The 20,236-nt window shown below is 49.4% G+C and overlaps 1 protein-coding gene across 1 annotated transcript in view; it reads left to right on the top strand.

Moving 5' to 3' along the window:
* The first annotated feature begins 263 nt into the window (after nt 1–263).
* The window catches only part of LOC131186096 (collagen alpha-1(XXVII) chain-like), a 238,539-nt gene continuing 218,566 nt past the window's right edge, over nt 264–20,236 (top strand). The window contains exons 1-3 of the mRNA XM_058159356.1: nt 264–1,144; nt 9,479–9,549; nt 18,095–19,566. Coding sequence (XP_058015339.1) covers nt 1,089–1,144; nt 9,479–9,549; nt 18,095–19,566 — 1,599 coding nt within the window. The 5' untranslated portion in view covers nt 264–1,088. The remainder of the gene's footprint in view (nt 1,145–9,478; nt 9,550–18,094; nt 19,567–20,236) is intronic.

Below are 20,236 nucleotides of genomic sequence, written 5' to 3'. Positions count from 1 at the left end.
TGGGTTCAAGCCGGCAGGGCAGTTTCGGATTTTTGCCAAGGGTTTAACTTAATTTCCTGCCCCCCCCCCTTTTCCCCATCCTTCACAAACCGCCCCCCCCCCCACAAGCTTGCCAAAGGGGAAAAAAAACCCGTCGCTTCCAGCTTCCCAACCAGCCCACCGGAGGGCAGCATCGACCGGCTGGCTGCGGGGCGCTGCGAAAAGCGCTGTTCACCCCCCACCTTCTCCTTTCTCCTTTCTTTTTTTTAATTCCCTTTTCTCCGTTTCTTTTCCTCCTCTCCCCTCTTTCCCTTTCCTCTCCTCCTTCCCTCTTCCCGCACAAAAACCCAGACGCGGATTTCCACGGGGCGGAAAGAGCCGCATCGCTTCTTAAGAGCCGCTGGAAATCCCTTTCTGGGTTCCTCTTGCAGAGACACCCGCCCCCCCCCAAAAAAAACCTGGGCTAAATTTGCAAAACCGAGGTGCCGGGTTGAGTCTTCCCGAAACGAGACTCGTTTTCTTTCTTTCTTTCTTTCTTTCTTTCTTTCTTTCTTTCTTTCTTTCTTTCTTTCTTTCTTTCTTTCTTTCTTTCTTTCTTTCTTTCTTTCTTTCTTTCTTTCTTTCTTTCTTTCTTTCTCTTTCTCTTTCTCTCTCTCTCTCTCTCTTTCTTTCCTTTCCCAAAAGAACTTTTTGCAGCAGGAGAGCGAGCCACGCTGCTGGACTTTGGCTCAGCTCCCCCGGGCGGGAGGAGGATAGAGAAGGCGGCGGCGGCGGCGGTGGTCGCGCCGGGGGTGGGCGGGCTGGGTCGGTGGGCGAGCAAGCATGGAGCCCCCCGGCTGCCCAACTAGCCTCCTCTCCCCCTCTTTCTGCTGCCCCCCAAGGCACCCGCGGAGAGCGGCGACTTAAATGGGAAGCGCAAACTTTGCGGCCAGCACTTCAAGCTGAGGATTCCACCGGAGGCGAGAGCGCAGCGCGGGGCTGAGCCCAGAAGAGACTCTCCGAGCCGGGCTGCGGCGCTGAACCCCTCGGGGGGCGGCTGGAGCGGAAGATGCACCCCCGAGCCAGCTTTCGGAGGCTTTGCCGCGGAACAGCCATGCACTGAGACCGGGATGACGTCGGTATTGAGGCCGCTTGCCTTCAGACTCAAAGCCGCCGCGCTAAGGGGGTGAGCGAGCAAGCCAAAGGGGGAGACGCAAGCTGGCGGGGTCCGGGAGCTGGCGGGAGGGGGAGGAAGGGAGGGAGAGCAGGGTGGCAGGGGTCGTTGGGGGGGGGCGGGGGGGGCGGGAGAGGAACCGTCCAGATGTTGGGAGCAGGCCTGGAAGGAGCCCAGCTCTAGCTCCGGTGGGGGAATCCAAGCCACGAAAAAGGGAAGGCATGTATTGAAGGCAAGCGGGGAGGAGATGAAGGAGAAAGAGAAAGTTTTGAGATGGAAGAAAGTGAGTTTTTTTTAAAAAAAACAATGTAAAAACAAAACAGAAAGGGGTTTTTCCTCCCCTCCCCCCTTCCCCACGTCCCCCACCCCCAGTCCTGAAGATGCCTTAAAAGGTGGGTCCGGCTACAGGGGGCAGAAGTCTCACCTTTGCTGGGAAGGCTGGGAAGAACAAGGCAGCCGGGAGGAAGGAGGGGAGGGCGGGGTGAAGCTGGGGCACTGCGCCTCCCCCCCCCGCCTGGGAGAGCTGATTTATTCATACAGTCGAGGTCCACGCCCCCCCACGCCCCCCCAATCTTCCCGAGGGGACTCCGAGGAGCTCACGATGCGTGGAAAGCATCAAACCCTGGAAAAGCTCATTCATTGGCGCTCTCGCTCATTCATTGCTGGCCCCTGTTGGGAGGTGGAAGAACTGTGTGTACGGAGGAGGAAGAGGAGGAGGAGGAGGAAGAGGAGGAAGAAGGGCGAGGTTTTCGGGAGCAACAGGAGAGGAAAGACACGGGCGCCCTCCCTCCCTCCCTCCCTCTCTCTCCCTCTCTTTCCCTCTGGCTCTGCCCCCATTCCTCCACCGGAGCCCAAGGGGTTAAGAGAGTTGGCCTGCCCAGCGGCTGTCAGAGACGGCCACGCTTTGCAGATGCTCCCTTGGTGGAATGCTGGCTGGTGGGGGGGGGGGAAGGAGGAGGAGGTGAAGAAGAAGAGGAAAGATGAAAAGAAGATAGAGGAGGAGGAGGAAGAAGAGAAGATAGAGTAGGAGGAAGGAGAAAAGATAGATAAAAGATAGAGGAGGAGGAAGAAGAAGAGGAGATAGAGGGGGAGGAGTTGAAGAAGATGAGAAAAAGATAGAGGACGGGAAGAAGATAGTTGAAAAGAGGAGGAGGTGAAGAAGAAGAAGAAGATAGATGAAAGGAAGATAAAGGAGGAAGAGGTGGAGGTGGAGGAGGAGAAAGAGGAGAAGAAGAAGAGGAGGAGAAAATGGAGGAGGAGGAGGAGAAAGATAGATAAAAGATAGAGGAGGAGGAAGAAGATAGATAAAGAGAGGAGGAGGAGGAGAAGATAGATAAAGAGAGGAGGAGGTGAAGAAGAAGAAGGAGGAGAAGATAGAGGAGGAGAAGAAGAGGAGGAAGGAGGAGAAAGAGGTGAAGAAGAGGAGGTGAAGAAGAAAGATGAAAAGAAGATAGAGGAAGAGGAGGAGGAAGAAGAAGATAGATAAAAGAGGAGGAGGAGGAGGAAGAAGAGAAGATAGAGTAGGAGGAAGGAGAAAAGATAGATAAAAGATAGAGGAGGAGGAAGAAGAAGAGGAGATAGAGGGGAGGAGTTGAAGAAGATGAGAAAAGATAGAGGACGAGAAGAAGATAGTTGAAAAGAGGAGGAGGTGAAGAAGAAGAAGAAGATAGATGAAAGGAAGATAAAGGAGGAAGAGGTGGAGGTGGAGGAGGAGAAAGGAGAGAAGGAGGAGAGAGAAGGAGGAGAAAATGGAGGAGGAGGAGAAGATAGATAAAAAAAAGATAGAGTAGGAAGGAGAAAAGATAGATAAAAGAGAGGAGGAGGAAGAGAAGATAGAGGAAGAGGAGGTGGTGAAGAAGAAAAATGAGAACATAGAGGAGGAGAAAGAGGAGAAGAAGAAGATAGATGAAAAGAAGAGGAGGTGAAAAGAGGATAGATGAAAGGAAGATAAAGGAAAAGGAGGTGGAGGTGGAGGAGGAGAAAGAGGAGGCGAGAAGGAGGAGAAAGTGGAGTAGTAGTAGTAGATAGATAAAAACAAGATAGAGGAGGAGGAGGAGGTGAAGAAGAAGAAAGATGAAAACAAGATAGAGGAGGAGGAGGAGGTAAAGAAGAAGAAAGATGAAAACAAGATAGAGGAGGAGGAGGAGGAGGAGGAGGAGAAAGAGGTGAAGAAGAAGAAGAGGAGGAGAAGGAGGAGGAGGAAGAAAAAAAGAAGATAGATGAAAAGTAGATAGAGGAGGAGGAGGAGAAAGAGGAGAAGAAGAAGATAGATGAAAATAAGGAGGATGAGGAGAAAGAAGGGGAAGAATATAGATGAAAAGAAGATAGAAGAAGAGAAGGAGGAGGAGAAAGTAGAGGAGGAAGAGGAGGCTGCTGGCCTTCCACCCACACCCCCAGTCATGCATTTTGTTGGATGGGGTGGACCTGCGAAGATAGCCAGAAGGGTGAGCATCTCTATGGGAAAGGGGGAAGGTCTTCGGGTGTGTTGAGGTGGAAGCCCACCCTCCCAACTGCCCACCTAGCTCTCTCTTGGCAAGAAGCCCACCCCTGTCTCCTCCTGGCTGAAAGATGACCAGGGAGTATGATGATCCTCCAAGACTTGAAGAAGAAGAAGAAGAAGAAGAAGAAGAAGAAGAAGAAGAAGAAGAAGAAGAAGAAGAAGAAGAAGAAGAAGAAGAAGAAGAAGAAGAAGAGCATAACATTGGGGACCTCCCTTGGACCTCCCTTTGGTGGCCTGGCCACTCCCCAACTTCCATAGCCTGCCTCCTTTTGCAAGACTTTGATTTGAGCCTGGACAGGGTTTCACAGAGAGATGGACGTGGGAAGTCCTGCTTGCTAAAGATAGAGGAGAAGGGGAGCGAAAAACAGCTGTTCGGTTGCCACATCTGAGGAGACATTTGCTTGGCATCAAGAGCGTGATGGATCTGGAAGGGCTTTATATGGGATGGATGCAGGGGTGAAATGCTCCCGGTTCTGACCGGATCACCCGATCCGGTAGCGATGGTGGCAGGTGATTCGGAGAACCGGTAGCAAAAATCCCTGCCCTCCCCCCCATGCCCAGCTGAGCTGTGCGATCATCAGAGGTTTATTTTTTAAAAATTTTTACAAGCATTTTTTCTTCGGCTGAAAAAATGCTTTTAAAAGTAAAAAAAAAAAAGCCTCTGATGATTGCGCGGCTCAGCTGGGATCGTCAGAAGCTTTTAAAAGCGTTTTTTTCCTACAACTTCTTCGGCCGAAGAGGTTTTTAAAAAAATGCTTTTAAAAGGCTCCTCTGACGATCCCAGCTGAGTTGCCTGATCGTCAGAGGCTTTTAAAAGCATTTTTTAACAACCTTTTAAATATGCTTTTAAAAGTAAAAAAAAAAAAGTGGGCCACACCCACCCAGTCACATTAACCCCTCCCTCCCCACCAAGCCACGCCCACAGAACTGGTAGTTAACAAATTTTATATTTGACCACTGGGTGGATGGCTCCTTGGCCTTGGCTCGCTGGCCAGATCTACCACTGCGGTTGGTCCTTAGCCTAGGACAGTGTTGGTGAATCTTTTTGGTGCTGCATGTCAAAACGGCGCATGCGTGCAGGGAACCGGAAGACCAGCCACCTGGTGCACACGCGGGAAAATGATCTTCTGGTTTCCAGCGCATGCATGTGCACCACCCACTTGGTTTTCTGGTTTCTGGTGCGTGTGCATGCACAGAGACTAGTTGGCTGGCGCGCATGCGCACTGGAAACCTGATGATCAACTTCCTGGCACATGCATGCGCACACTGGGCAGCTGCTCTTTCAGTTTCCGGCACTGCTGTGCGTGAAGACCAGCTGGGCAGCGCACCGGAGCCTGGAAGAACAACGGGCAACGGTTCGTGTGCCTGGAGAGTTGGCTCTGCGTGTCACTTCTGGGACGTGTTTTTTTTATTTATTTATTTTTATTTTTATTTTATTTTTTATTTTTTATTTACATTTATATCCCGCCCTTCTCCGAAGACTCAGGGCGGCTTACAGTGTGTAAGGCAATAGTCTTCATCCTATTTGTATATTTATATACAAAGTCAACTTATTGCCCCCCCAACAATCTGGGTCCTCATTTTATCTACCTTATAAAGGATGGAAGGCTGAGTCAACCTTGGGCCTGGTGGGACTCAAACCTGCAGTAATTGCAGGCAGCTGTGTTTAATAACAGGCTTCTTACAGCCTGAGCCACACCGCGGCCCATAGGTGTGTGCCATAGGTTCGCCATCACTGGCCTAGGAGATCTCGGACAGCAAGGATTACTCAGGCAAGGCCTGCTAGCTCTCATCCTTGCAGCCTGGAGATGAAGAGATGGATGGATGGATGGATGGATGGAAGGATCTGATCTCACCTGCAGCAGGAACCCAGGTGTGTGTTCTGTGCAGGCACCATCTCCCTTTGAATTAGAATAGAGTAACAGAGTTGGAAGGGACCTTGGAGGTCTTCTAGTCCAACCCCCTGCTTAGGCAGGAAACCCAACATCACTTATTATCTGCAGGTAGATTATTCTGCAGACATCTCTCTCTTCTCTCTCTCTCTCTCTCTCTCTCTCTCTCTCTCTCTCTGTTGATCGGTGACTTTCTGTCTGTTTCATTTTTCCATAAATGGATCTCTGCAAAATTAGAAGGGATGCTGAACCCTGTCCTCTTTTCTCCCTGATATTTCTGAACAAGTCAAAAGTTTGAATACTGGGCCTAAATCAATATGGGACAGCGGCAGAGAGATTCCTTCCTTCCTTCCTTCCTTCCTTCCTTCCTTCCTTCCTTCCTTCCTTCCTTCCTTCCTTCCTTCCTTCCTTCCTTCCTTCCTCTTTCCCCTCCGTCCTTCCATCCATCCATTCATCCACCCATTCATCTATTTCCCCTCCCTCCCTCTTTCTGTCTTCTTCCTTCCTCCCTTCCCTTCCTTCCTCCTCCCCTTCCTTTCTCCTTCCTTCCTCCCTCCCTCTCCGCTTCCCCTGCCTCCCTCCCTCCCTTCTCTCCTTCCTTCCTCCTCCCTCCTCCTCCCTCCCTCCTCCTCCCTCCTCCCTCCATCTCCCTCCCATCCCCTTCCTTCCTCCTCCCTTCCTTCCTCCCTCCTCCCTCCCTTCCTCCTTCCTCCTCCCTTCCTCCTCCTCCTCCCTCCTCCTCCCTCCTCCTCCCTCCCCTCCTTCCTCCTCCTTCCTTCCTTCCTCCTCCCTCCCCACCCTCCCTCCCTCCATCTCCCTCCCTTCCTTCCTCCTCCTCCTTCCTTCCTTCCTTCCTTCCTCCTCCTCCCCACCCTCCCTCCCTCCATCTCCCTCCCTTCCTTCCTCCTCCCTTCCTTCCTTCCTTCCTCCTCCTCCCTCCCTTCCTTCTCTCACCTTCCTCCTCCTCCTCTCCCTCCTCCCTTCCTTCCTTCCTTCCTCCCTCTCCCACTCCCCTCCCTCCCTCCCCTTCCTTCCTCCTCCCCTTCCTTTCTTCTATCCTCCCTTCCTCCCTCCTCACCGTCCCCTCCCTCCCCTCCCTCCCTCGCTCTCCTCTTCAGCGCCTCTGTAAAACCAGATGGCCTCCAACTTCCAACTTCTCCTTTGTAAACCTCCACCCAATTTTCACCTCACCGTCCCCGAATGAGAAGCTCCACCTGGTTTCATAGGAAAGGTGCCCATATGGGATTTATCCTCTAAACTCTCTGCATTAATATGTTTGTGTGTGAGTGTGTGTGTGTGTGTGTGTTGCAATCAGTCCTCCTTGTGTTTCCAGTTTTGCAAAGCCAAAAACAGGAAAGGGAGGGGGTGGGGGGGGTGTCGGATCCCGGCATCTCTTCTGTTCTAATTGCTGTTTAGCTTACACATTTCTCTGTGTTGTGTTTGCAACCCAGTGATTTACATTCGAATCATTTGAAGAGAGAGAGAGAGAGAGAGGGAGGGAGGGAATGAGAGAGAGAGAGAAAGAGAGAGAGAGAAAGAGAAAGAGAGAGAGGAGAGAGGGAAGAGAGAGAGTAAAGAGAGAGAGAGAGAGGGAATGAGAGAGAGGAGAGAGAGAAAGAGAGAGAGAGTGAAAGAGAGAGAAAGAGTGAGAGAGAGGGAATGAGAGAGAGGAGAGAGAGAGTGAAAGAGAGGAGAAAGTGAATGAGAGAGGGAGTGAGGGAGGGAATGAGAGAGAGAGAAAAAGAAAGACAGGAGAGAGAAAGAGAGAGAGAGTGAGAGAGAGAAGAGAGAAAGAGAAAGAGAGAGATAAAGAGAGAGAGGGAATGAGAGAGAGGAGAGAGAGAGGAGTGAGAGAGAGAGAGAGAGAGAGAGAGAGAGAGAGAGAGAGAGAAAGAAAGGGGTGGGCTTCAAAAATTTTAGCAAGGGGTTTTCTGCCCGGTTGCTGGGTGGGCGTGGCCATGGTGGGCATAGCCTAGTCGGCCTCCTGCACCATGACGGGGGTGTGTGCGTGTGTGTGCATTTTTGCCGAGCTGTGGAGGCTTTCCTTGAGCCTCCAGGAGGGCGAAAATGGCCCTCCCCAGGCTCTGGAGGCCATCTGGACCTTCCTGAACTTCCAGTAGGCCTGTTTTTCGCCCTCCCCGAGCCTCCGCGTGCACCCTGCACTTACCTGCATCCAAAATGAGCCATGCTAGGACTCCTGGGAGGGGCGGGGAAGGGTGGGCGGGGCCAGCCAGGAGTGGGATTTGGGGATTCTCCAAACTGCACAGAATCTTAGCTAGAGGTTCTCCCGAACCCCTGTGAACCCTGCTCTTTTTGGGAGCTGTGAAGGAAAAGTGAGAAGTATCTCTCCAAGGTGGTGCCTTCAAGTATGGAGACAGACGTGTCCAACCTTGGCCACTTGGTAAGATTTATGGACTTCAACTCCCAGAACTCCCCAGCCAGAGTGACTGACCTAGGGAATTCTGGGAGTTGAACGCCACAAATCTTATCAAGTGGCCACGATTGGACACTCACAGCAAGGTGAGATAAACAACTATTGGCGATTGAGACAGGAGGTGAGGAACACCCCTCAAAGTGTGTCGAAGTTGTCTCTCAAAGGGCGGTGAGGATTACAGAGTGGCTGATGGAAGCCTCTGTGTTCGAATTGGGCACGGATTTTTTTATTTTTTTTGAGAGAGAGAGGGGGAGGGTGGGAAGTGGTAGAAGAAAAGGGATCCCATAAAGCAGTGGTTCTCAACCTTTATAGTGCTGCGACCCCTTTAATACAATTCCCCACAATGTGGCGACCCCAACCATAAAATTATTTTCGTTTTGAATTTATCGCGCCTGAAGCCGTATTGGCTAGCGATCTGAACTGCTTGCGATTGCCTTGAGGACGGAGGCATTAAAGCAGAGACTCCTCCCCTATTAAGTTTATTGCGCCTGAAGCCAGATTAGGCTAGCGATTGGGAGTGATTGCAGCTGGCTTGAGAGGGAGACAGCAGAGCAAAGATTTCTCTCTTTTTTAATTCATCGTGCCTGAAGCCGAATTCGGCTAGCGATTTGAAGAGCTTGCAGCTGGCTTGTAGAGTCAATTCGCAAGTATACTTCCCATATTTCCAATGGGAAGGCGACCCCTGGCAAATCGTCATTCGACCCCCAATGGGGTCGCGACCCACAGGTTGAGAACCGCTGCCATAAAACATCCTTCAAAAAGGCCGAACGGGGTGGTTGAAACCATCCACACCAGTGGTGGGTTGCTACCGGTTCTTCCCGGTTCGGGAGAGCCGGTAGTGGAGATGTTGCAGTGACAGTGAACCGGTTCACTCCAACCGTCATATGAGCTCTCCCGCCCGCCCCTACGCTACACCTACCTTTATTCCTCCATTTTTAGCCCAGCTGAAAGGCGCGGCAGAGCCGATTGCAATGCCTCAGCTGTTCAGCTAGTCAATGCGCTTGCACAAAGTGCAAGTTTGCTGTGTGCGCGAGCGAAGCAAGCACGTGCGCGCCAATCGCACACAAAGCGCTTGCACGAAGCGAACCGGTGGTAACACCGGTTAGAACCCACCACTGATCCACACACCATTTCCTGCCGTAACACAATGTTGCGGCTGTCACATCCAGAGGTGGTATCCACTTACTTTCCCTACCGGTTTGCAAATATGAGTGCACGAGCGTCCACGAATGTGCCCGGCCTTCCGCACATGCACCTTGCTTGTGCACACGCCTTCCGTGTCAAAAACATGCCTCAATAGGATGGCATAGAGGCAGGGTGGGTGGGTGGCCCACTCGCCATTTCCGCTAGCAGTTCCAGCGAACCGGTCCGAACCGACTTCGTTGTTCTCGGTTTATGTCCCCCTGATTCTGTTGGAAAAGAAATCAGAAATAAAAGAAAGAATAAGAAAGAAAGAAATAATAATGATTGATATGTTTCTCCTTTTTAAAGAAATTGTGGTTTTTTTCCCCTCCCTTTAGGGGGTTTCCTTTTCTCTGGACGGTTTTCTGTTTGACTTGCTTGCTTGGATTCACGCGTGGAAATCCTGAAGGTAATTTTTCACCCTCTTTGGCAGGGCTTCATCTCCACGCATCTCCAGGGTGTCTGGTTGGCCTCCATGCTGCCAAATCCCAGAATTGGAGACTTGAGAAAAAATGTTGGATGAAGAATTGCAGTTGGGTATAAAGGGGCACAGTGGCTCGGTGGCTAAGACGATGAGCTTGTTGATCAAAAGGTCGGCAGTTTCAGCGGTTTGAATCCCTAGTGCTGCGTAACGGGGGTGACCTCCCGTGACTTGTCCAAGCTTCTGCCAACCTAGCAGTTCAAAAGCACGTAAAAAAAATGTAAGTAGAAAAATAGGGACCACCTTTGGTGGGAAGGGAACAGTGTTCCATGCATCTTTGGCGTTGAGTCATGCCAGCCACATGACCATGGAGACATCTTCGGACAGTGCTGGCTCTTCGGCTTTGAAACGGAGATGAGCACCGCTACCTAGAGTCGGGAACGACCAGCACGTATCTGCGAGGGGAACCTTTACCTTTACCTTATAAAGTAGAGACAATATTGGTTCAGATGGACTGGAGAGACCCAACTTCAGGTTGACCCTTAGCTTGGGAAGTCCCTGGAGGGTCTTTCTCTTGTTGTGAATATCATGGAGAAAGGTCTCCATGGAAGTCCATTTAGGTAAACAGATGGGAGAGAAATCAGTGGAAAAGGAAGGGTAGACCAAACACTCAGAGAAGCCATGACCATGAAGACAAAAGAACACTGTGGATTTTTTTATTATTATTTATATCCCGCCCTTCTCCGAAGACTCAGGGCAGCTTACACTGTTAAGCAATAGTCTTCATTCATTTATATATTATATACAAAGTCAACTTATTGCCCCCAACAATCTGGGTCCTCATTTTACCTACCTTATAAAGGATGGAAGGCTGAGTCAACCTTGGGCCTGGTGGGACTTGAACTTGCAGTAATTGCAAGCAGCTGTGTTAATAACAGACAGTCTGCTGAGCCACCAGAGGCCCTTGAAATCACAAGCAGTATTAATATTTCTGCACATAAAGAAAAACCTTCAAAATCCTCTTTTGGGATCCTAGACCTTAATCTCTTAGTGCAGCAGTCACCAACTGGTGGTCCGTGGACCACTGGTGGTCCGTGAGAAAATTTTGGTGGTCCCCAGAAAAATTATTTGCATTTTTTATATTGACGTAAATTAGGGGTCCTGAAACTACAGCCCCTGGGACAGATACATGCAATTAATGTTTCTGTTGCTGCAGAGGGTCTCCCTCTTTGAGGACTTTTTGTGTGGGTTGGAGGGGGGCAGAAATTCCGACTCGGGGTCTGCTTCGGCCTCCTGGTGTGGGGCTTTGGGCAAAGGCTGGAGGGAAGCGCCGGTGGTGGTGAAGAGCTGGAAGACCTTGTTCCAGTGGGACTGCATCATGGCTTGGAACTGGCTGACCATCTCAGCCTGCTGAGCCTCCAGGCGCCGGTACCTGGCCTTGCACTCCCGCAGGTCTTCCCTCTGCTTGGAAAGCCTATGCTCCTAGTCCTCAGTGAGGCGCTTCTGCTGAGCCTGCTTCTCAGTCAGATCCAATTGGAACTGAGCCAGCTGTTCTGCCAACTCTTTCTCATGGTGGCTGCTTAGCTCCAGCAACTGCTTCCCGTTGGGGCCCTAAAGAGCCTGGGCGGGCAGGCGAGGAACAGCGAGTAGAGGCTGGCAAGGCACCCCTCAACGTTAGTGTTGGCCACGCCCACCCAGTCACATGACCATCTTGCCACGCCCACCCAGCATTAGGCAGATCATATTAGTGGTCCATGGAATTCAAAACGATGGATTTTGTGGTCCCTGAGGTCTGAAAGGTTGGTGGCTCCTGTCTTAGTGTTTCCAAGAAAACAGGAATCATATGGGAAAAAACGCAGAGGAGAGCCACTAAGAGAATCAAAAGCCTGGAGACAAAAAAACATATGAAGAATGGGTGAAGGAGTTGGGTATGTCTAGTTTAATGAAAAGAAGGACTAAGGGGGACATGATAGCAGTCTTCCAACATTTGAGGGGCTGCCACAAAAGGGGGGTCAACTTATTTTCCAAAGCACCCGAAGGCAAGACAAGAAACAATGGATGGGAACTAATGAAGGAGAGATGGAACCTGGAATTGAGGAGAAACTTCCTAACAGTGAGGACAATTCACCAGTGGAACAGCTTGCCATCAGAAGTTGTGGATGCTCCATCACTGGAGGTTTTTAAGAAAATACTGGACAGCCACCTGTCTGGAATGGAATGGGGTCTCCTGTTTGAACAGTGGGTTGGAGACTAGAAGACCTCCAAGGTGCCTCCCAGCTCTATGCTGATTGATTGATATAGTCCTATGTGAGAAGCCAACATACAACCTTTTGTTGACCAACCTTACAACGATCCCAACAGACGCACCTCAGACATTCTGGGGTTGCTGAAAACCCCTGTCTCTTTCTACCTTGCCCGCCTTGATCCAACCTCCTTTATGTTTAAGCTGGCGTGAAGTGCCCCATGATCTTCAAAAATGATGGGGTGATGATATCTCAGTTCTTAGCCATGATTGGACTGGGCCAGGGGTCGGCAACCTTAAACACTCTAAGAGCCACAAAAGTCCTAACCGGAAGCCCCCATTCAATTCTGGAGCCGACCAGAAGTCCGGTTCCCCCATGTTAGAGTTTCCTCCTAGAGCGGCCTCCTTTTTCCTCTACCTGTCCTAACCAAAAGCTCTATCAATTGTGGAGCCGACCGGCGACAGGGAGCCACAGCAGAGGGGTGAAAGAGCCACATGCGGCTCCAGAGCCACAGGTTGCTGACTGGGTGAAGAAGACCTCTTTCAGTTTGGTGGTGATAACCAGAATTTGCAGATGATGGAAGTTTTCTCTTCTCATCCGAGGAGCAGAATTGAAGAAGGTTCTCTGATGAGAAGCGAAACGTTTTCGAAGAAAGACAAAAAACCCCCAAGAAAGTCCAGTTGTCTTTTTGGAAGACCAAAAGAAAAACCCCACCTTTAGCACCACCATGAGACCCGGACAATGGAGAATCTCCGCAGACCTTCAGCCGTGCCAAAATTTTCCACTCAGCCAACTGCAATGCCTGATGTGTTTGGTCCATCGGTGGCATTTCCACCCCCTGTAACCCTGGGAGGACGGGTAGCGTGCCAAGGAAACATTGGGTTCGGCAATCTTTCAAAGGTCATTCCGTGGGCCTGGATGGAAACAGAGAATCAAAATCCCCCCACACACACAACGGGGACCAGCTTTCATTGGCTAGTTTCCCCCTCCCCACTTCTGGAACAAATCTTGAGAAGGATGAGAAGGGCAAGCTTGTGTCTTTCAAAGGTTTCCGATCCCTGGAAACGGTCAACTGGAGGGCAAACATGAGAGTCCCATGTGAATGTGGCTGGAGTTTCCATCAATTTAATTAATTCCCCCCTCCCCTTCCTTATTCTGTATGATCCATTCAGACGCCTTTGCTTTTTATGCTAAATTCTGGATTTCTCAATCCTTCGTATATTAGGTGATGGACACCCATAAACGATGGCTGGATCCAAATTCTTTTTTCTCCCCAAGTTTTATTCTTACGGATAGCAATAGCACTTAAACTTATCTTCCACTTCATAGTGCTCTTTCAGCCCTCTCTAAGCGGTTTACAGAGTCAGCCTATTGCCCCCCCCCCCAACAATCTGGATCTTCATTTTACAGACTTTGGAAGGATGGAAGGCTGAGTCAACCTTGAGCCGGTCAGGATCAAACTGCTGGCAGTGGGCAGAGTTAGCCTGCAATACTGCATTTTAATTACTGTGCCACCATGGCTCTTACATAGATACTGATGGATGGACAGACAGACAGACAGATGATAGATAGATAGATAGATAGATAGATAGATAGATAGATAGATAGATAGATAGATAGACAGACAGACAGATAGGCAGGCAGAAATAGAGACAAATAGCAATAGCCCTTAGACTTATATACTACTTCACAGTGCTTTTACAGCCCTCTCTAAGCGGTTTGCAGAATCAGCCTTTTGCCCCCAACAATCTGGCTTATCATTTTACAGTCCTTGGAAGGATGGAAGGCTGAGTCAACCTTGAGCTGGTTAGGATCAAACTGCTGGCAGTCGGCAGAGTCAGCCTGCAATACTGCATTTTAATTACTGTGCCACCATGGCTCTTACATAGATACTGATGGATGGACAGACAGACAGACAGATGATAGATAGATAGATAGATAGATAGATAGATAGATAGATAGATAGATAGATAGATAGACAGACAGACAGATAGGCAGGCAGAAATAGAGACAAATAGCAATAGCCCTTAGACTTATATACTACTTCACAGTGCTTTTACAGCCCTCTCTAAGCGGTTTGCAGAGTCAGCTTCTTGCCCCCAACAATCTGGCTCCTCATTTTACCCACCTGGGAAGGCTGGAAGGCTGAGTCAACCTTGAGCCGGTCAGGATCGAACTACTGGCAGTGGGCAGAGTTAGCCTGCAATACTGCATTTTAATCACTGTGCCATCATGGCTCTTAGATAGATACTGATGGATGGATGATAGATAGACAGACAGACAGACAGACAGATGATAGATAGATAGATAGATAGATAGATAGATAGATAGATAGATAGACAGACAGACAGACAGATAGGCAGACAGAAATAGAGACAAATAGCAATAGCCCTTAGACTTATATACTACTTCACAGTGCTTTTACAGCCCTTTCTAAGCGGTTTACAGAGTCAGCTTCTTGCCCCCAACAATCTGGGTCCTCCTTTTACCCACCTGGGAAGGATGGAAGGCTGAGTCAACCTTCAGCCAGGGAGGATCGAACTGCTGGCAGTGGGCAGAGTTAGCCTGCAATACTGCATTTTAATCACTGTGCCACCATGGCTCTTAGATAGATATGGAAGGCTGAGTCAACCTTGAGCCTGGTGAGATTCGAACTGCCGAACTGCAGCTAGCAGTCAGCTGAAGCAGCCTGCAGTACTGCACTCTAACCACTGCACCACCTCGGCTCGGATAGTCCTCGATTTACAACAGGTTCATTTAATGACTGACGTTGCAACGGCTCTGAAAAAAAGTGACTCACGACCGTTTTGCGCTTTTATGACTGTGGCCGCAACCTCACGGTCGTGTCATCAACTCTGAATGCTTTGGCGACTGACTCATACTTATGACGGTCACAGCATCCTAAGCTCACGGGATCTCCCTTTTTTGCAACGTTCTGACAAGCACAGTCCATGTGGGTGGGGTGGGGGGAGCCAGGTTCACTCAACAACAGCATTACTAATTTAACGACTGCTGTGATTCACTTAACAATGGCGGCAAGAAAGTTCGTAAAGCAGGACAAAAAAAAAACCCCTCTTAACGTGCGTTTCACTTAGCAACGTAAATTTTGGGCTCAGCTGCGATCGTAAGACTACCTGTACAGTACTTCAGTAGTATTTCGAAACGGTTGCTTTATTTTCAGAATGATATCGTGTTTCCCCGAAAATAAGACCCTGTCTTATATTTTTTTTGAACCCTGAAATAAGCGCTTGGCCTTATTGCCATGCGCTCAAAAGCCCGATTGGGCTTATGATCAGGGGAGGTCTTATTTTGGGGGAAACCAGGTAGAGTAATAGAGTTGGAAGGTGTCGTGTCCCACTCCTCCGCTGATGGCCGGGTCAGGGAAATCCGAATCAGGCGTGCCTCTGCAGCTCTGCCAAAGTCCTAGCAAAGTCCTCAAGGCAGGCAGGAGACCAGCAAGATATGTTTAGACTTTGCCTGACTCAGAGAATGCCAGAAAGCAGATCCTTTATATAGGCCATGGGGTGTGGCTCCATGACTCAGCACTTATCCAGGCCTGCCCCTCCCTTCCTTCTGTTGCCTCCGCCTATCAAGTCTTCTGATGCGAGGGTCACTCCAGTCTGCAGCTGTTGGCAATTGACCTCCCTCAGGCTCACATGCTGTGGAGGAGGGGGAGGGGTCTAGTTGCTCCATTTGCCTGGGCATGGAGCCAGAGCTGGGGGCTGGAGATACTTGCTCTTCTTCAGCCTGTCTGGGCATGGAGCCAGGGCTGGGGCGGGAGGCATGCTAGGACATTCTTCAGCGTTCGGAAGCAGATAAGCAGACCCCGGCTGTGGTGAGATTGGGCGAGACACAACAGAAGGGACCACAGAGGTCTTCTAGTCCAACCCCCCCCTTCTAATCCAACCCCCAGCTCAGGCAGGAAATCCTATACCATTTCAGACCAATGGCTGTCCGGACTCTTCTTTAAAATTTCCAAAGTTGGAGCATCCACAACTTCTGGAGGCAAGGAGTCCCACTGGTTGGTCCCACACTATTTGTCCTTCTTGACCTGCATTCCAAAGTCTTCAAGGCAGCAAACTGGACCTCTCGTTTCTCCCTTGCGAGAACCTTATAGGAGAAGTCGGGATGGGATATGATGACGGCCAGCACGGTGCACTAAATAAACCAGGGGCCAAAAAATAAAAAAATAAAAAGTGATCAAAAACCCGTTGTCCGAAGAGGCTCGAACGTCTCTTTGAGAACCTCAACGTTTAAGAAATTCGGGAAATTCTGCATAGCTGGAATTTTGCAGTAATTGGATGTTTAAGCCAATTACGGTGAATGAACTCTTGAGAAGAAGACCTCGGGGACAAGACTAACCTCTTGAGATCTTCCCCCCCTTTTTTAAGGATGATCCAAAGGGATCATTAAGCTAGATAGCCACAACTGCTGGGTTGGAAACCTATGTCGCGTAGATATCTGTTTATTGGCAACCACCTTCTTTCTCCTAAAATAGCAAAATCCCCTTCGCTGAGTGAGTTCGGTTGCCTTCAACAGGGATTTGGAGAGTCCCCAAACCTGCTGGAGATGAAGCTTATTGGCTTCGGTGGGTTAGAAGGGGTGGGGGCTTTAGGAAAGACCCTCCTTTGAATCTTGTTTTGAGTCCCTATTTTTCTACTGGCATTTTTTTACGTGCTTTCGAACTGCTAGGTTGGCGGAAGCTGGGACAAGTCACGGGAGCTCACCCCCGTTAGGCGGTGCTCGGGATTCGAACCGCTCAACTGCCGACCTTTCTGATCGACAAGCTCAGCGTCGTAGCCTCTGAGCCACCTGTTAGAAAATAATAGACTGAATCTTTTCACACACCTTTGCTTTGACTTTGGGATATGTCTGTTATTATTATTTTTTTTTATTTCCTTCTCGACTGAGATGTTTGGAAGGAGAAGAAAGCTTGTAGCGCACACAGAATCATTTTTTATTTTATTTTTGAGGGCTGAAGAGATTGAGTGGGAGAGTCTACTTGCTTTTCTGCGATCTGTAATATCACAACAGGCGTGCCAAAAATGTTGAGATCTTGACTCCAATCGGTTCTCTTGTAGTGGGCCTTCCTTCTCCTTCCTTCTTGCTTCTTTTTCCCCCCCCTCAACGAAGGGAAAAAATTCGGGAGATAGTATCAAGAGGGAAGGAAGAAAAAATGTTCCATATCCTGAAATATTTTGGAAGGCGCCTTAAAAATTTCCCTCGTGTGAATTTTTAGTTTCACTTCATCGCTACACTGCTGCTCGCTAAGGCCAGCTCTATTAATAGGTAGCCACCAAAGTTGATTTTTGGTTACGGTTTTGGGGTGCCACGTCAGAACAGTGGATGAAGGAAACCACATTTTTTCCACGCAGATTCTCAGTTATCCTGGTCATGATTGTCCCAAAGGTGCTTTTTTCTGTTTTTTCCCCAAAAGGCAGCTGGATTTTGTTTTTCTTTGAATGGGTTGAAAGGGTAAATCAAAACTGAAGAAGCTTCTTGAATGAGAAGGAAAATGTTTTCAAGGGCAGTCAGAACTAAAGAAGCTTTTTGAATGAGCAGTGAAATGTTTTTAAGGACAGTCAGAACTGAAGAAGCTCCTTGGATGAGAAGTGAAACATTTTCAAGGACAGTCAGAACTGAAGAAGCTTCTGTGATGAGAAGCAAAAGATCTTCAAGGACAGTCAGAACCCGAAGAAGCCTCTGTGATGAGAAGCGAAACCTCTTCAAGGACTGTCAGAACCCGAAGAAGCTTCTGTGATGAGAAGCGAAACCTCTTCAAGGACAGTCAGAACCCGAAGTGATGAGAAGCGAAACGTCTTCAAGGACTGTCAGAACCCAAAGAACTTCTGTGATGAGAAGCGAAACCTCTTCAAGGACAGTCAGAACCCGAAGAAGCCTCTGTGATGAGAAGCGAAACCTCTTCAAGGACAGTCAGAACCCGAAGAAGCTTCTGTGATGAGAAGCGAAACCTCTTCAAGGACAGTCAGAACCCGAAGAAGCCTCTGTGATGAGAAGCGAAACCTCTTCAAGGACAGTCAGAACCCGAAGAAGCCTCTGTGATGAGAAGCGAAACCTCTTCAAGGAAAAAAACCAAGTCCAGTTGCCTTTTAGGGGGAAAAAAAAAAGCCCACCTTTTGAGGAAACAATATTTGGTTTTAGCAACTAGCAAACAAATCCCACTTCTTGCAAGAGATGAGAATAGAGAAGGAAAGTTGACTTGCTCTAAACCTTCTTTCGAACAAATGGACGGTTGTCTTTATAACTCACCCTTTCTTCCCTTCTTCTAGATGTGGACGTCCTTCAGAGGTTGGGCCTGGTGGGACCAAGGACCTCCGACTTGTCGCGCTCTGTTCCTCAGGGAGTTGTCCCCTTCAGGTTGGGAGTCATCCTCACCCAGCAGGCAAACATCGAAGTGCCGTCCAGCTCGGTTATCTCCGTTCCCGTTGGCACAGACTTGACTCTCGTCTTAAGCGTCTGCTCCTTCCGCGTCAACAGCGCTTTTCTATTCACGGTCAAGAGCAAGCGGAAGAAATTGCAGCTGGGGGTCCAGTTTCTTCCCAGCAAGGTGGTCGTCTACGTCGGTCACAAGCGCTCCGTCTATTTCGATTACGACGTCCACGACGGACGGTGGCACAACTTGGCCGTCGATATCCGAAGCGGGACGGTCACCTTGCTGACCTCTTGCGGGAAAGAAAAAGTACACGCGGATTTGTACAATAAAAAAGAGAAGACCTTGGACCCCGAAGGCTCTTTCCTCTTGGGGAGACTCAACCAACGTTCGGTCCAGTTTGAAGGCGCTCTCTGCCAGTTTGATATTTATCTTTCCGCCAAGGCAGCTGATGACTACTGTAAGTATCTGAAGAAACAATGCAGACAATTGGATATGTTGCGACCGGACTTCCTGCTGTTTTCCCCGTTGTTGCCCAAAGATCCTAGAACTTCTGAAATGACTCCAAAACAATTGGACCTCGCCATGATGGGCTTGATGAACCTGACTGCTATGGACCCTCCCTCGACGGTCTTCAAGATCCCCACTTCTCGGAGGGATAGGAGGTTGCAGGGAACATCGACCACCATCCGAGCTCCTAAAGCACCATCTGCAACACCAACCATGAAGGTGAGGTCCACTGTAGCATTGTCTCCCTCTCGGACCATCACAGAAGCGTCGCAACCCATCCGTAATCGCCAACGGAACGCCACCATGGCACATCCGACTTCCAGAACGGCTCACCGGACAACCACCAGAGTTTTAGGTGGGTCTTCCACGGTGGAGAAACCTCTTTGGTCAACCCGCCCAGATGTTCTGGCCTTCCCAAACTCAACTGTGAACTTTGGCGTGGCTCCAGATAAGAAAGAGATGAGGAAAACATCCAAAAAACCGAGTAGCCAAGGACCAACCATCAGGTCCTCTCGCATGCCAAGTACCACAAAGCCTATGATGAAGAGTAGAAGGAACTCATCCAGTAGCCATTCTCCAGACACCACAAAGCAGAAGTTGGAAAAGGTCACCAGTAGCCCTGCACCAAAGGAGGTCATGATCCAGCCGGCGACGAAGAAATCCAGTCCTACCATGGCTACTGTCTTTTACACCAAACCAGCACTTGGAGGGCCTTATTCTGTTTATGAAACGCGTGGACAGGACTCAGACTACATCACGCTGGCTGCTGTGGATGGCTTTCAGGACTTCAACCCTGTGGGCCCCACCTTATTTCCATTTGTTATTGGCCTTCCTGGTTGGAAAGGAGACCCAGGACCTCCGGTAAGTCCATTTTCTTTCGATTATTGCTTGTCCTGGTATGTTGCTGGCTGTGAATTATGGGGTTTTGTAATTGTTCTGACCTAGGCTTCCTTAGAAAGTAAACAGCACAAACTTAGTCCTGGCAAACCTCTTTAATTCATACAGCTGTAAATTACTTTCATTAACCTTCCGCAAGGCTTGATAAACAGTCTTTCAGAGGAAGGTTATCAGCACCCATCTATCTTGTGTGGAACGCTGCCAAAGAGCTAATTTCCAGACGCAGGGCAAGGCCAAACTTGGCACAGAGTCACAAACAGAAATTTCCAATCTTGAATTGGCCAGATGAACTAATTGCTTCCTGCAAAAGCTCACGTCCCATTCACTTCTCTTTTATGTCTTATGGGAAGGGCCAATCATCTCCAAGCCTTACTGCCAAGTCGACCTTGTTTCCTTAATTATTCCTGTCTCCTGACAGCTCTGTGCATGCACATACTGGAAACAGGCTCACACTGTTCTTCTGCCTCACTGATGTCAGATTCCTGAGACTCCAGAGGCAGCAAAGAACTACCAGATGGCCTTGGCCCCCTCTCTGCCTCCGACGCAGAGCCTTCATCCGAGCTTTCCCCAGACCCCAGGACTGGCCCACGTTCCTACCCAACGTCCTCACTGTCTGAATCTGCTGCCAACTCTG

Source organism: Ahaetulla prasina, chromosome 16 (genome assembly GCF_028640845.1).
Source record: "Ahaetulla prasina isolate Xishuangbanna chromosome 16, ASM2864084v1, whole genome shotgun sequence".
Taxonomy (NCBI): domain Eukaryota; kingdom Metazoa; phylum Chordata; class Lepidosauria; order Squamata; family Colubridae; genus Ahaetulla; species Ahaetulla prasina.
Note: the sequence above shows the minus strand (reverse complement) of the source record. Positions and strands in the feature narration are given on the sequence as shown.